Source organism: Sus scrofa, chromosome 13, assembly GCF_000003025.6.
Source record: "Sus scrofa isolate TJ Tabasco breed Duroc chromosome 13, Sscrofa11.1, whole genome shotgun sequence".
NCBI lineage: Eukaryota > Metazoa > Chordata > Mammalia > Artiodactyla > Suidae > Sus > Sus scrofa.
This window is the reverse complement of record NC_010455.5, coordinates 2889637-2902830: the sequence shown is the minus strand read 5'-3', so window position 1 is coordinate 2902830 and position 13194 is coordinate 2889637. Positions and strand designations below refer to the sequence as shown.

At 41.2% G+C, this 13194-nt stretch overlaps 1 protein-coding gene across 17 annotated transcripts in view; it reads right to left on the bottom strand.

Moving 5' to 3' along the window:
* Positions 212–13194, bottom strand: part of BTD (biotinidase) — a 62195-nt gene continuing 49212 nt past the window's right edge. For all 17 annotated transcript variants that reach the window (XM_013981377.2, XM_005669282.3, XM_013981378.2 and 14 more), the window contains one exon: positions 212–3673. In XM_013981377.2, the coding sequence (XP_013836831.1) occupies positions 2501–3673 (1173 nt within the window). In that variant the 3' untranslated portion in view covers positions 212–2500. The remainder of the gene's footprint in view (positions 3674–13194) is intronic.

Sequence of the window (13194 nt, the reverse complement as noted above, 5' to 3'; positions counted from 1 at the left end):
CTGCCACCTCCTCCGTGAGGAAAACCGCAAATAGGCACATCTGCACCTTCATGAGAAACCGCACAGACCAGCCACTTCCCCAGCCAAGCCTGAGTCCACCAAAAATACATTTGATTTCCTGCCTCTATGTTATGGTCAAGATAGCCACTTGCTTCCTGAGTTTCAGGACTACAAGCCGACAAAAGCATATCACAACTGTGAGTCATAGGTATTTTTTTTTCCTGAAAATGATTTATTTTACTCATTTCCCTCTGGTCTCCACTTTGTTCTGCCATCTGGCAACTACTTCTTTTTATTGTAAAAATCATCATTTCTTGTCCGCCTCATTTCTACTTCATGAGCCGTTCATTGTAAATTGTCAGCAGAAAGTAACTTGGGGGGAAGTTCTCGGTGCTCTGCTCAGAAAGGCAGAATGTGCATCCAGCAGGTGCTTCATAAATGTTTATTGGGTGAAGCAGCTCCACTAAGTCTGGGTTTAGGGCTGTCCTCTGTCTGTCTGACTTGAATCATCTTGGCAGGAAGGAAGAATATGCATTTCTGAGATAATTTCTGTCTCCCTGGGGTTGAGGGCAAGGACGCGGCATTGGGGAGGGTGGGGCAGGGCAGCCACATCCGGAGCCCGTGGCTCAGCCAGCTCGGTCAGCACGGCATCTGGAGGGAGAGGTCCCCGTCCTATTCCAGGGGGACCTTCCAGGGCTTCCTCAGGAATTCTGAGCTGTTCCTGCAAATTCCCTGAAGGCTTGACTCATTCCAGGCTTTTCCAAGCGGGCAGTGAGTCAGTGGGTCTTTGCTTCTTTCCCACAATTCAACCATCTGATTCAACACACATTCCACGAGTAAGAAAACCAGGCATAACAAGGTCAAATAGTCGAGATCTATGCAGTGAAAAGTGAACAGGGAGGCCGAGAAAGTAAAGCTGGTCAGTCTGACTCTAGGATTTACGCTCTGTATTATCCTAAAAGCCAGAAAAGGATCTGGAAGGCCACACTGGAGTGGAGGTGGGGGGATGGGGAAAGTTCGTTTTTCATTTTGTATAGATATGTGCACATAGTGTTTTTAAAAACCTAACTTATAAAGGAGATAAGACTAAATAGCCACACATTGAAGAGACAAATCACAGAACGCTAACTGTCCATTCTCCTTCAAAAATGATTTTCCACTTTAAAAATGATCTGAAACAGTTACCATGCATAGAGCCAAAATGATTTTGAAAGGTTGGATACAAACAATACAGAAATCAGTGGCCTAAAACCGATTCTGCATCTGCAGTTCATATTCTGGGAGGTCCTTGCTCCGTCCCTGGTGGGCTCTCCAAGGACACCTGCTGAGTGACTGAATAAATGAAAGACTAACGTGGACCAACCTCCACAGCCATTCTTCAATCCGTTGCAAAGAGCGGGCGGGCTGGGAAGGAATCCACAGCCTCATTCCATCCCGCGCAGTGGGGCAGCTGGAAGGCCCTTGCCCAGAGCTAGTGTGATTTATTAAGGTGTCTGGAATCCCTGGATGAGACTCGCTATTCGCAGGAATCCTATTACTCATCTGTTCCCTTTGCGGCCCTCTCGTCTGCACTTTCTTCCATCCTCTCTCTCTGGGGCACTGCACCCTTTTCTTTCCAGTCATTCTGCATCCTGCCTGACACATTCCTATTCCTGACAGGGAGGCAGATGTGAGAAAAACCTTCCCTTCTATTTTTAAAAGCTCCTCGGGATCCACAGTGCTGATGCCGCTGGTGGCACTGGCACCATCCGTCCATGTGCATGAATTCTGGCCAAACGGAATGGAAAAGTCCCTGTGGCAACCATATCGTGTATGGCTTTTGCTTTGAGTTTGTTTCTTACCCTAGAAAACATCTGAGGTTGTGAAGTTTTATGTCCTGGGTGTCACCTGATCAACAACAAAAACAAGAAACACATAACCTGCTATTTTGTGGACATGTATAAACTACATTTACTTTTGTTTGTGCTCTTAAAACAATGTGTTCTGGAGTTCCCGTCGTGGCACAGTGGTTAACGAATCCGACTAGGAACCATGAGGTTGCGGGTTCAGTCCCTGCCCTTGCTCAGTGGGTTAATGATCCGGCGTTGCTGTGAGCTGTGGTGTAGGTTGCAGACGCGGCTCAGATCTGGCGCTGCTGTGGCTCTGGTGTAGGCCAGCAGCAACAGCTCCAATTAGACCCCTAGCCTGGGAACCTCCATATGCTGCAAGTGCGGCCCTAAAAAGACAAAAGACCAAAAACAAACAAACAAACAAAAAAACCCCAAAAACTGTTCTGAAAGATCTGCTGGAGAAAGATGTGGCTTGAAAAAATATATGATTAGAAAATACCAGAAAACATCTCACTAACTTGCACTTAAGAAGAAGAGACACTAGTGCAATCAGTCTCCCTGGCTTCCCCCACAGCTCCCAGGATGGGTTCTCGGGGGGAAAGGTGGTCCCGGGGCTGTGAGCTTTGGCCTGTGCAGGGCCCACATGTCAGCCTGAGCCCACCCCAACATCCCTAGTCCCTCTCATACACCCGCCCATAGAGAGCTGCTGTCACCAGGCCGGAGGACAGTCCACTCTTCCTCAGGAAATAGTGACCATTCTCCCAGCCCACCTGGTCAGGGGTCTCCAGGGTCATCCCTGAGGTCAGAAGCATTGGAAAGATATAGGAAGTACTGAAGTTCCCCCATAGGTGAAAATCAAATATCCCTGTGCTCTCTGTGATCTCCTGCCCACAGGTGTCAAAGCCAAGGCCCCCACACTTGACCAGGGCACAGGCTTGCACATAGTAAGTGCCATGCACGGTGTGAAGGCCATCAAAGACCCCCAGGGAATACAACTCGTTGGACAGGGTGGGCCTCAGGTAATGTAAATGACAGCAAAGGCCATCTGCACAGACTTGGAGGTAGCCTTCCTTTCCCCACACAGGGACCAGGGTGAAATTGTCATACATCATTTCAGAGTTAAATGTGGGGGGAGCGCTCATGTTCCCTTCAGGGGCTCCATCACAGTGGATGTCCTCAGCGTCCTTCTCAGAGTATAGATCCCCTGCCAGGATTTTTAAAAGCTTGCTATGGGCTATGTCCATCTTCGATGTGGTGTTCCCTGTGCTAATGAGACCTGGTGGATTTTTGGCTATTTGGGCAATTATGAGGCGACCTTCAGGGCTTTCCATGTCGTGGTGCCAAAAGGACTTCAGAGGAGTGTGAATGCCACTTCCGGTCATCCCCAGGGATGGGTGGTGGATGTTTGCAGCCAGAAAGTTGATGCCAAAGGCAATGGAAAAACCTCTCTGAATCTGAATGGCTGCCAAGAGCGGAAGCTGGTTCATCCAGGCAGTTGGATATACGATGTGCTTCACCTCAGGGTCTCTGAGGATGCTGACAGCAGGCTCGAAGAACAATATATCAAAGCAAGTGAAGGTGCCAAACTTGCCAGCAAAGGGGGTGTCAAAGATGCTGTGATCCACTTCCAGAGGGGTATCGAATGCTGCCTCAAAGTAGAGGTTGTGTTTGCGGTAGCGACTGACCAGGGTTCCATTACTGCTGAACACGACATTCGTGTTAAACTGGTATCTTCCATCATCTGGGCACCCTGGGTCACTACTATGACAAGGCTCCTTTGTCCCAAGGTTGGCCACCAGGAACATTTGTCCCTTGATAGCCATACAACTCAGGCGCTGGAGGACCTAGAGGAAAGAAAAGGTATAAATAAATGGAATTTTTAAATACTGCCTTTCATAATTTCAAAAGAGAAAAGCACCTGTACTGTATGCAAAATATATAAACAACTATCATGAATCAATAAGAAAAAAGTAACCATTACTGAAAGTGTGCAACAGATATGAACAGGTGGTTCAGAGAAGAACAAATACAAATGGCTAACAAACATCTGAGAAGATGCCTGATCTCATTCGTCATGAGACACAAATTAAAATTATAATAAGGTATGATTTTTCATCTGCATAAGATTTAGAAAAATTTAAAAGACCATTCTATCTTGCATTGACCAAAGGATGGGCAAACAGGCACTAGTGCACTATTACTGGGTATGTAAAGTGAAATTAAAATCTTTTAAAGGGAAAGTTTGGTGCTCTTAAAAAATAATTTTAGGGAGTTCATGTCAGGGCTCAGCAGTTAACAAGTCTGACTGGTGTCCATGAGAACGCAGGTTCCATCCCTGGCCTTGCTCCATGGGTTAAGCATCTGGCATTACCATGAGCTGTGATGTAGGTCACAGATACGGCTTGAATCCCGTGATGCTGTGGCTGTGGGGTAGGCCGGCAGCTACACCTCTGATTCGACCCCTTGCCTGGGAACCTCCATATGCGGCAAGTGTGGCCCTAAAAAGCAAATAATAATAATAATAATAATTTTTAAAGTGCTTATCATCCTGGAGGGCTCCAGTAAAGATGGTAGAATAGTAGGATGTAGAACTCACCTCCTTCCAAAGATACATCAAAAATACATCTGGACTTCCCTGGTGGCTCAGTGGGTTAAGGATCCAGTGTTATCATTGCTGTGGCTCAGGTTGCTGCTATGGTGCAGGTTTGCTCCCTGGCCCAGGAACTTCCACATGCCACAGGTATGGCCAAGAAAAAAAAATGTAGAACAATTCTCACAGAATATCTTAACCACCAAAAATCACAAGATTTCCATGTAACTGGGTAGGATGAAAGAGAAAAAAATGAAAGAAAGCTGAATGGGACATGCTTCCCTGGGATGGAGCTGTGAAAGAGGAAAGGTTCCTGTACCCTGGAAAGCCTCTTCATTGGTGGGGAGATAAGCTGGGACAGAAAGGGAGCTTCAGAGGCTTGGAGGAGAGCACAACAGTGCTTGGCAGAAGGCAGAACAGATGGAGACTGGCACAGATGGCTCAGCCCACCGCCCCTGTGCTCCTCAGCATAAGATGCATGCTTGCTGGTACATCTGGAGGCTGTGTGTTGAAACTCAGGCTTCAGAGGACACACCCAGGGAGAGCATAGGGGTCAGCTGTGCAGAGACAGCCTGAAGGGGCTTTGCTGTGCAATGACAACCTTGGAGCAGAGGAGGGCCCAACTCAACACCCAGTGCAGACTCTGGTCACGACAACTACGACTGCTACTAAGGGAATAATAGCCAGCAGACACTAAGGAAAGAAGCAGCAAGCATCCATACTACAGCGTTCACAAAAAATATTAAATCCATGTAAGCTACACAGGGATGCTCCCACATAAAATAGCCCTCTAAGACCACAGTAGATAACTGTTTATCCTAAACTCATAGAGTCAGAAATATATAAATAAATGGAGAAACAGAGAAACTACTCTGAATTAAAAGATCAAGAGAATTCCCCTGAACAAACAATGAAACAGTCTAGTAGATATCAAGTTCAAAAAGGAGATAATGAAAATACTAGGGAGTTCCTGTTGTGGCTCAGTGGGTTAAAAAGCCAACATAGTGTCCATGAGGATGTGGGTTTGATCTCTGGCCTTTCTCAGTGGGTTAAGGATCTGACATTGCCCCAAGCTGAAGTGTAGGTCACAGATGTTGCCCAGCCATGGTGTTGCTGTGTCTGTGGCATAAGGCCTGCAGCTGCAGCTATGATTTGACCCCTGGCCCAGGAACTTCCATATCCTGCAGGTGCAGCCATTAAAAAAATACTAAAGGACTTAAGAAAGGGTATTGACAGAAATGCAGATTACTGTAGAAAGGAACTAGAACCTATAAAGAAGGGCCAAGAAAAATTAGAAAAGCTCATTTGCCAAGATGAAAGCTGAGCTAAAGGCAATGAATAGCAGACAATGAAAATGCTGATGGACAAACATGTGATCTGGAAGCTAAAGGAAATTACCCAATCCAAACAGCAGACAGAAAGCCAAATAAAAAAGTGAGAGCAATCTAAGAGACTTATGGGATAATATAAAGTATGCCAATCTAAACATAATATGGATCCCAGAAGGAGAAGAAAGAGACAAAGGGCTGGAAAGTGTATTTGAAGAAATTCTGGCTGAAAACTTCCCTAACCTAAAGAAGGAAACAGATATCCAGTTACAGGAACCACAAAGGGTCCCAAACAAGGTGAACCCAAACACACTTACACTAAGACATATTATAATAAAAATGGCAAAGGTTAAAGATAAAGACAGGATTCTAAAGGCAGCAAGATTCACAGAACTAGAACAAAATATTTTAAAGTTTGTTTGGAAGCACAGAAGACCCAGAATATCCAAAGCCATCCTGAGAAAGAAAAATGGAGCTGGAGGAATCAGGCTCCCTGACTTCAGACTACACTACAAATCTCCAGTCATCAAAACCATATGACACTGGCACAAAGACAGAAATATAGATCAGTGGAACAGGATAGAAAGCCCAGAATTAAACCCATGCACCTACAGTCAACTCATCTATGACAAAGGAGGCAAGAATATACAATGGAGAAAAAATAGCCCCTTCAATAAGTGGTGCTGGGAAAACTGGACAGCCACATGGAAATGAATGAAATTAGAACACTTCCTAACACCATACACAAAAATAAACTCAAAATGGATTAAAGACCTAAATATAAGACCACATGCTACAAAACTCTTAGAGGAAAACATAGGACAAACACCCTCCTACATAAACCACAGCAACATCTCCCAAGATCCACCTCCTAGAGTAATGACAATAAAAACAAAAATAAACAAATGGGACTTAATTAAAATTAAAAGTTTCTGCATAGCAAAGGAAACCCTAAACAAAACAAAAAGACAACCCACAGAATGGGAGAAGATATTTGCAAATGAGTGGACGGACAAGGGATTAACGTCCAGAATCTATAAACACCTTCTGCAGCTCAATACCAAGAATACAAACAACCCCATCAAAAAAGACAAAGAAGACATACAGATGGCCAAAAAAACACATGAAAAGCTGTGCAACATCACTCATCATTAGAGAAATGCAAATCAAAACCACTATGAGGTACTACCTTACTGGGCCAGAATGGCCATCATCAAAAAGTCTACAAACAATAAGCGCTGGAGAGGGTGTGGAGAAAAAGGAACCCTATTACACTGTTGGTGGGATTGTAAATTGGTGCAACCACTATGGAAAACAGTATGGAGCTTCCTCAGAAAACTAAAAATAGAACTGCCATTGGATCCAGCAATCCCACTCCTGGGCATCTATCCAGAGAAAACCATGACTCGAAAAGTTACGTGTACTCCAGTGTTCATTGCAGCACTGTATACAAATAGCCAAGGCATGGAAACAACCTAAATGCCCACTGACAGAGAAGTGGATAAAGAAGTTGTGGTACATACACACAATGGAAAATTACTCAGCCATTAAAAGGAAAGAAATAACGGCATTTGCAGCAACATGGATGGACCTAGAAATTATCATGCTAAGTGAAGTCAGTCAGATAGTGAGATACCAACATCAAATGCCATCACTTACATGTGGAATCTAAAAAAAAGACACAATGAACTCCTTTGCAGAACAGATACTGACTCACAGTCTTTGAAAAACTTATGGTTTCCAAAAGAGGGACAGGTTGGGGAGTGGGGGGATGCACTGTGGGTTTGGGTTGGAAATGCTATAAAATTTGGTTGTGATGATCATTGTACAACTATAAAGGTAATAAAATTCATTGAGTAATAAAAAATAAAAGCAGCAAGAGAAAAATGATGTTAATTATAATGAACCCCCCTATAAGGCTAACAGCTGATTTCTATACAGAAACATTGCAGGTCAGAAGGTAGTGGCAAGATATAGTCAGATCTTTTTTTTTTTTTTTTTTTTTTTTTTGGTCTTTTTGTCTGTTTAGTTTGCACCCACGGCATACAGAGGTTCCCAGGCTAGGGGTCAAATGAGAACTACAGCTGCTGGCCTATGCCAGAGTCATAGCAATGCCAGATGCACGCTGTGTCTGCAACCTACACCATAACTCACAGAAACACCAGATCCTTAACCCACTGAGTGATGCCAGGGATCGAACTTGCAACCTCATGGTTCCTAGTGAGATTTGTTTCTGCTCTGCCACTATGGGAACTCCTAGTCAAAGTCTTGAAAGGGAAACTTCTGGAATCCAGAATACTCTACCCAGCAAGATTATCATTTATAATAGAAGGAGAGATAAAAGATTTCTCTGACAAGCAAAAACTAAAAGAATATAGCAATAGCAATCTAAATCTATTATAAGAGAAATATTTAAATGTCATCTCTAAATAAGAGAAGCAAAAATCTATAAGAGGAAATCACAATTGAAAAGTAAACCACTTAAATAAGCCAGTATATGAATTAAAAAAAAAAAAAAACTTTGTGAAAGCAACGGTAACCACAAGGAACAGCAAAAGGATAAACATGAAGATGTAAAAGAAGACATCAAAATCATAAACTGTGGGGGAGGAGAGTAGGAAAATGTAATTTTTAAAAAGTATATTATTTGAGGTTATATGACTGTCTAAAGCAAGTATAGGAAGATGTTAACATACTTAAAACAGGGGAGCCACAAATCAAAAATATACAACAGATTCACAAAAAACAAAAAGAAGAGAACACAAGCATTATAAAAAAGAAAATAATCAAACCTCAAAAGAAAAATGAAAATAAAAAGAAAGGAACAACAGAAGAAATACAAAAGCCAAATGGTAAACAATGTCTAAAATGGTAATAAAAACATATCTATCGATGATTGTCTTAAATGTCAATGGACTAAATGCTCCAATCAAAAGACACAAAGTCACAGATTGGATAAAAAGAAAGAGCCTACAATACGCTGCTTTCAAGAGACCCACTTTAGAGTAAGGAACACACAGAGATTGAAAATGAGGGGATGAAAAAAGATATTTCATTCAAATGGAAATGACAAGTAAGTGGGGATCATAATACTTAGACAAAATAGATTTTAAAAACAAAGACCATTAAAAAAATAAGAAAGAAGGATACTATATAATGAGAAGAGGATCAAGAATACAAGAAGAGGATATTACACCTGTCAACAGATATGCACCCAATATAGGAGTACCTAAATAATACATAAAACAAATACTAACAGATATAAAGGAGAAATGATGGGAATACAATAATAGTAGGGGACTTTAACACCCCACTCACATCAGTGAACAGGAAATCAGTAAGGCCACAGAAATCCTAAATGATACAACAGGACAGTTACACTTCACTGATTATGTTCAGGATATTACATCAAAAAAAAAAAAAAAAAGGCAGAATATATATTGTTTTCAAGTGCACATGATACAGTTTCTAGGTCTGACCACACACTAGGGCACAAAACAAACCTCAACAAATTTAAGAGGACAGAAATTATTTCAAGCTTACATGCACACACACACACACATATACATACAGCTGCCAGCTTCCACCACAGCCACAGCAATATGGGATCCAAGCCACATCTGCAACCCACACCACAGCTCACAGCAATGCAGGATCCTTAACCCACTGAGCAAGGCCAAGGATTGAATCCACATGCTCATGGATCCTAGTCAAGTTCAATAACCACTAAGCCATAAAGGGAACTCCTCAAGTGTATTTTCTGATCACAACGGAATGAGGCTAGAAAGAAACCACAGAAAAAGAAATGAGAAGAAAATGATTATGGAGACTGAACAACATGCTACTAAAAAAAATCAATGGGTCAATGATGAAATCAAAGAAAAAATCGAAAAATATCTTGAGGCAAATGACAATGAAAACACAACCATACAAAAAAAAAAAAATCTATGAGATGCTGCAAAAGCAGTTTTTAGATGGAAGTTCACAGAAACACAGGCCTTCTTCAAAAAACAAGAAAAACCTCAATCTAACCTACCATCTAAAAAGTTAGGAAAAAAAAAAAAAAGAACAATCAAAACCTAAAATCAGCAGAAGGAAGGAAATAGTAAGGATCAGAGAGGAAATATATAAAAGAGAGATCAAAAGACAATAGAAAAAATCAATTAAACCAAGAGCTGGTGCTTTGAAAGGGTAAACAAAATTGACAGACCTCTGGCCAGGCTCACCAAGAAGAAAACAGAGAAAACCCAAATAAAATAAGAAATGAAAAAGGAGACATAACAACCAACACCAAATAAATAAAAAATTTAAAAAAAAGGGAATACTACAAACAATTATATGGCAACAAATTTGACAACCTAGAAGTTTCTAGTTTCAAGTTTCTGGAAACATACAGCTCACCAAAATTGAATCAAGAATAAATAGAGGGGAGTTCCTGTCGTGGTGCAGTGCAAACGAATCTGACTAGGAACCATGAGGTTGCGGATTTATCCCTGGCCTTGCTCAGTGGGTTGAGGATCCAGCATTGCCATGAGCTGTGGTGTAGGTCACAGACATGGCTCGGATCTGACATTGCTGTGGTTTTGGTGTAGGCCGGCAGCTATATCTCCGATTAGACCCCTAGCCTGGGAACCTCCATATGCCATGGATGTGGCCCTAAAAAGGAAAAAATAAATAGATAAATAAATAACTTGAACAGACAGATCACTAGAGGTGAAATAGAATCCATAATAATAATAATTTAGAAAAAAAAACAACTCCCTGGGGTTCTTGTCATGGCTCAGAGGAAACCAATCTGACTAGCATCCATGAGGATGCAGGTTTGATCCCTGGCCTCACTCAGTGGGTTAAGGATCCAGCATTGCCATGAGCTGTGGTGTAGGTCGCAGATGTGGCTTGGATCTCTCATTGCTGGGCTGTGGCATAGGTCAGCAGCTGTAGTTCCAATTTGACCCCTAGTCTGGGAACCTCCACATGCCACATGTGTGGCCCTAAAAAGAAAAAAGAAAAAAAAAAAAAAAACCTCCCTAAGAAAGTCCAGGACTAGACCTCCCAGGCAAATTCTATCACATATACAAGGAAGAACTTGGAAGAAACTCTTCCAAAAGACTGAAGAGGAGGGAACACTCCCAAAGACACTCTAAGAAGCCATTATTACTTTGGTAACAAACCAGAGAAAGTCACTACAAAGAAAGAAAGAAAGAGAGAGAAAGGGAGGAAGGAAGGAAGGAAGGGAAAGAGAGAAAGAGAGAAAAGAGAGAAAATCACAGGCCAATATCTTTGATGAATATAGATGCAAAAGTTCTCAACAAAATATTAGCAAACCGAATCCAACACCACATATAAAAGAATACACACCATGACCAAGTTGGAGTCACCCTAGGGTCACAAGGGTGGTTCAACATATGCAAATCAATCAATATCACATCAATGAAAGACAAAAACAACATGATCATCTCAATAGATGCAGAAAAAGCATTTGATAAAATTCAACATCCTTTCACGATAAAAACTCTCACCAAAGTGAGTACAGAGGGAACATATCTCAACCTAATAAAAGTTATTTATGGAGTTCCCATCATGGCACAGCAGAAACAAATCCAACTAGGAACCATGAGGGTTTGGGTTCGATCCCTGGCCTTGCTCAGTGGGTTAAGGATCCGGTGTTGCTGTGAGCTGTGGTGTAGGTCGCAGACATGGCTCGAATCTTGCAGTGCTGTGGCTCTGGTGTAGGCCAGTGGCTACAGCTCCAATTGGACCCCTAGCCTGGGAACCTCCATATGCCATGGGTGTGGACCTAGAAAAGACCAAAAAAAAAAAAAGTTATTTATGACAAACCCACAGTCAATATAACACTCGGTATTGAAGGAGTTCCCATTGTGGTTCAGTGGTAACAAACCCAACTAGTATCCATGAGGACATAGGTTTGATACCTGGCCTTGCTCAGTGGGTTAAGGATCTAGCATTGTGGTGAGCTGTGGTGTAGGTTACAGGCATAGCTCAGATCCCACATTGCTATGGCTGTGGTGTAGGCTGGCAGCTACAGTTCTAATTGGACTTGTAGCCTGGGAACTTCCATATGCCATGGGTATAGGCCTAAAAAGACAAAAAAACAAAAAAATAACTCAGTGGTGAAAAGCTGAAAGCCTACCCACTAAAATATGGAACAAGGCAAGGATGTCCACTCTCACCAACAGAATATTGGATGTCCTAGCCACAGCAATCAGACAAGAAAAAGAAATAAAAGGTATCCAAATTGGAAGGGAAGAGGTAAAATAGTCATAATACATTGATGACATGATACTATATACAGAAAACTCTAAAGACTCCACACAAAAAACTACTAGAATAGGCAATTTCAGCAAAGAAGCAGGACACAAGACTAACATACAGAAATCAGTTGCATTTCTTTACACTAACGATATCAGAAATGGAATGTTAAAAAAAAGTCCCTTTCAAAATCTTACTATAAAATAAAATAAAATACTTAGGAATATACATGACCAAGGAGGTGAAAGACATATGCTGAGAACTATAAAACATTAATAGAGGAAATTGAAGATGATTTAAAGAAATGGAAATATATCCCATGCTCTTGGACTGGAAAAATTAATATTGTTAAAATGGTCATACTACCCAAAGCCATCTACAGATTTAATGCAATCTCTATCAAATTACCTATGACATTTTTCACAGAACTAGAACAAGTAATCCTAAAATTTATATGGAACCATCAAAGACCCAGAATTTCCAAAGCAATCCAGAAGAAGAACAAACCAGGAGACATAATGCTCCCAGACTTCAGAAAATACTAGAAAGCTACAGTAATCAAAACAGCATGATATCAGCACAAAAACAGACATATATGTGTCGATGTAACAGAGTAGAGAGCCCAGAAATAAACCTACACACCTTCAGGCAATTAATCTTTGACAAAGGAGGCAAGAATATATAATGAAAAAAAGTCAAAAAGACAGTCTTTTCAGCAAGTGGTATTGGAAAAATTGGACAGCTGCATGCAAATCAATTAAATTTGAACATACCTTTATAACATACAGAAAAGTAAATTCAGAATGGCTTAAAGACTTAAAAATAAGAGATGACACCATAAAATTCCTGGAAGAGAATATAAGTAAAACATTCTCTTACATAAATTGTACCAATGTTTTCTTAGGTCAATCTCCCAAGGCAATACAAATAAAAGCAAAAATAAACAAATGGGACCTATAAACTTACAACCTTTGTACAGCAAAGGAACCAAAAAAAAAAAAAAAAAGAAAAGACAACCCATAAAGAGGGAGAAAATATTTGCAAATGATGTGACCAACAAGGGTTTAATTTCCAAAATATAAAAACAGCTCCTATAACTCAACAAGAACAAAACAAATAATCCAATCAAAAAATGGGCAGAGCAGGAAAAAAAAAAGAAAAAAAAAGTGGGCAGAAG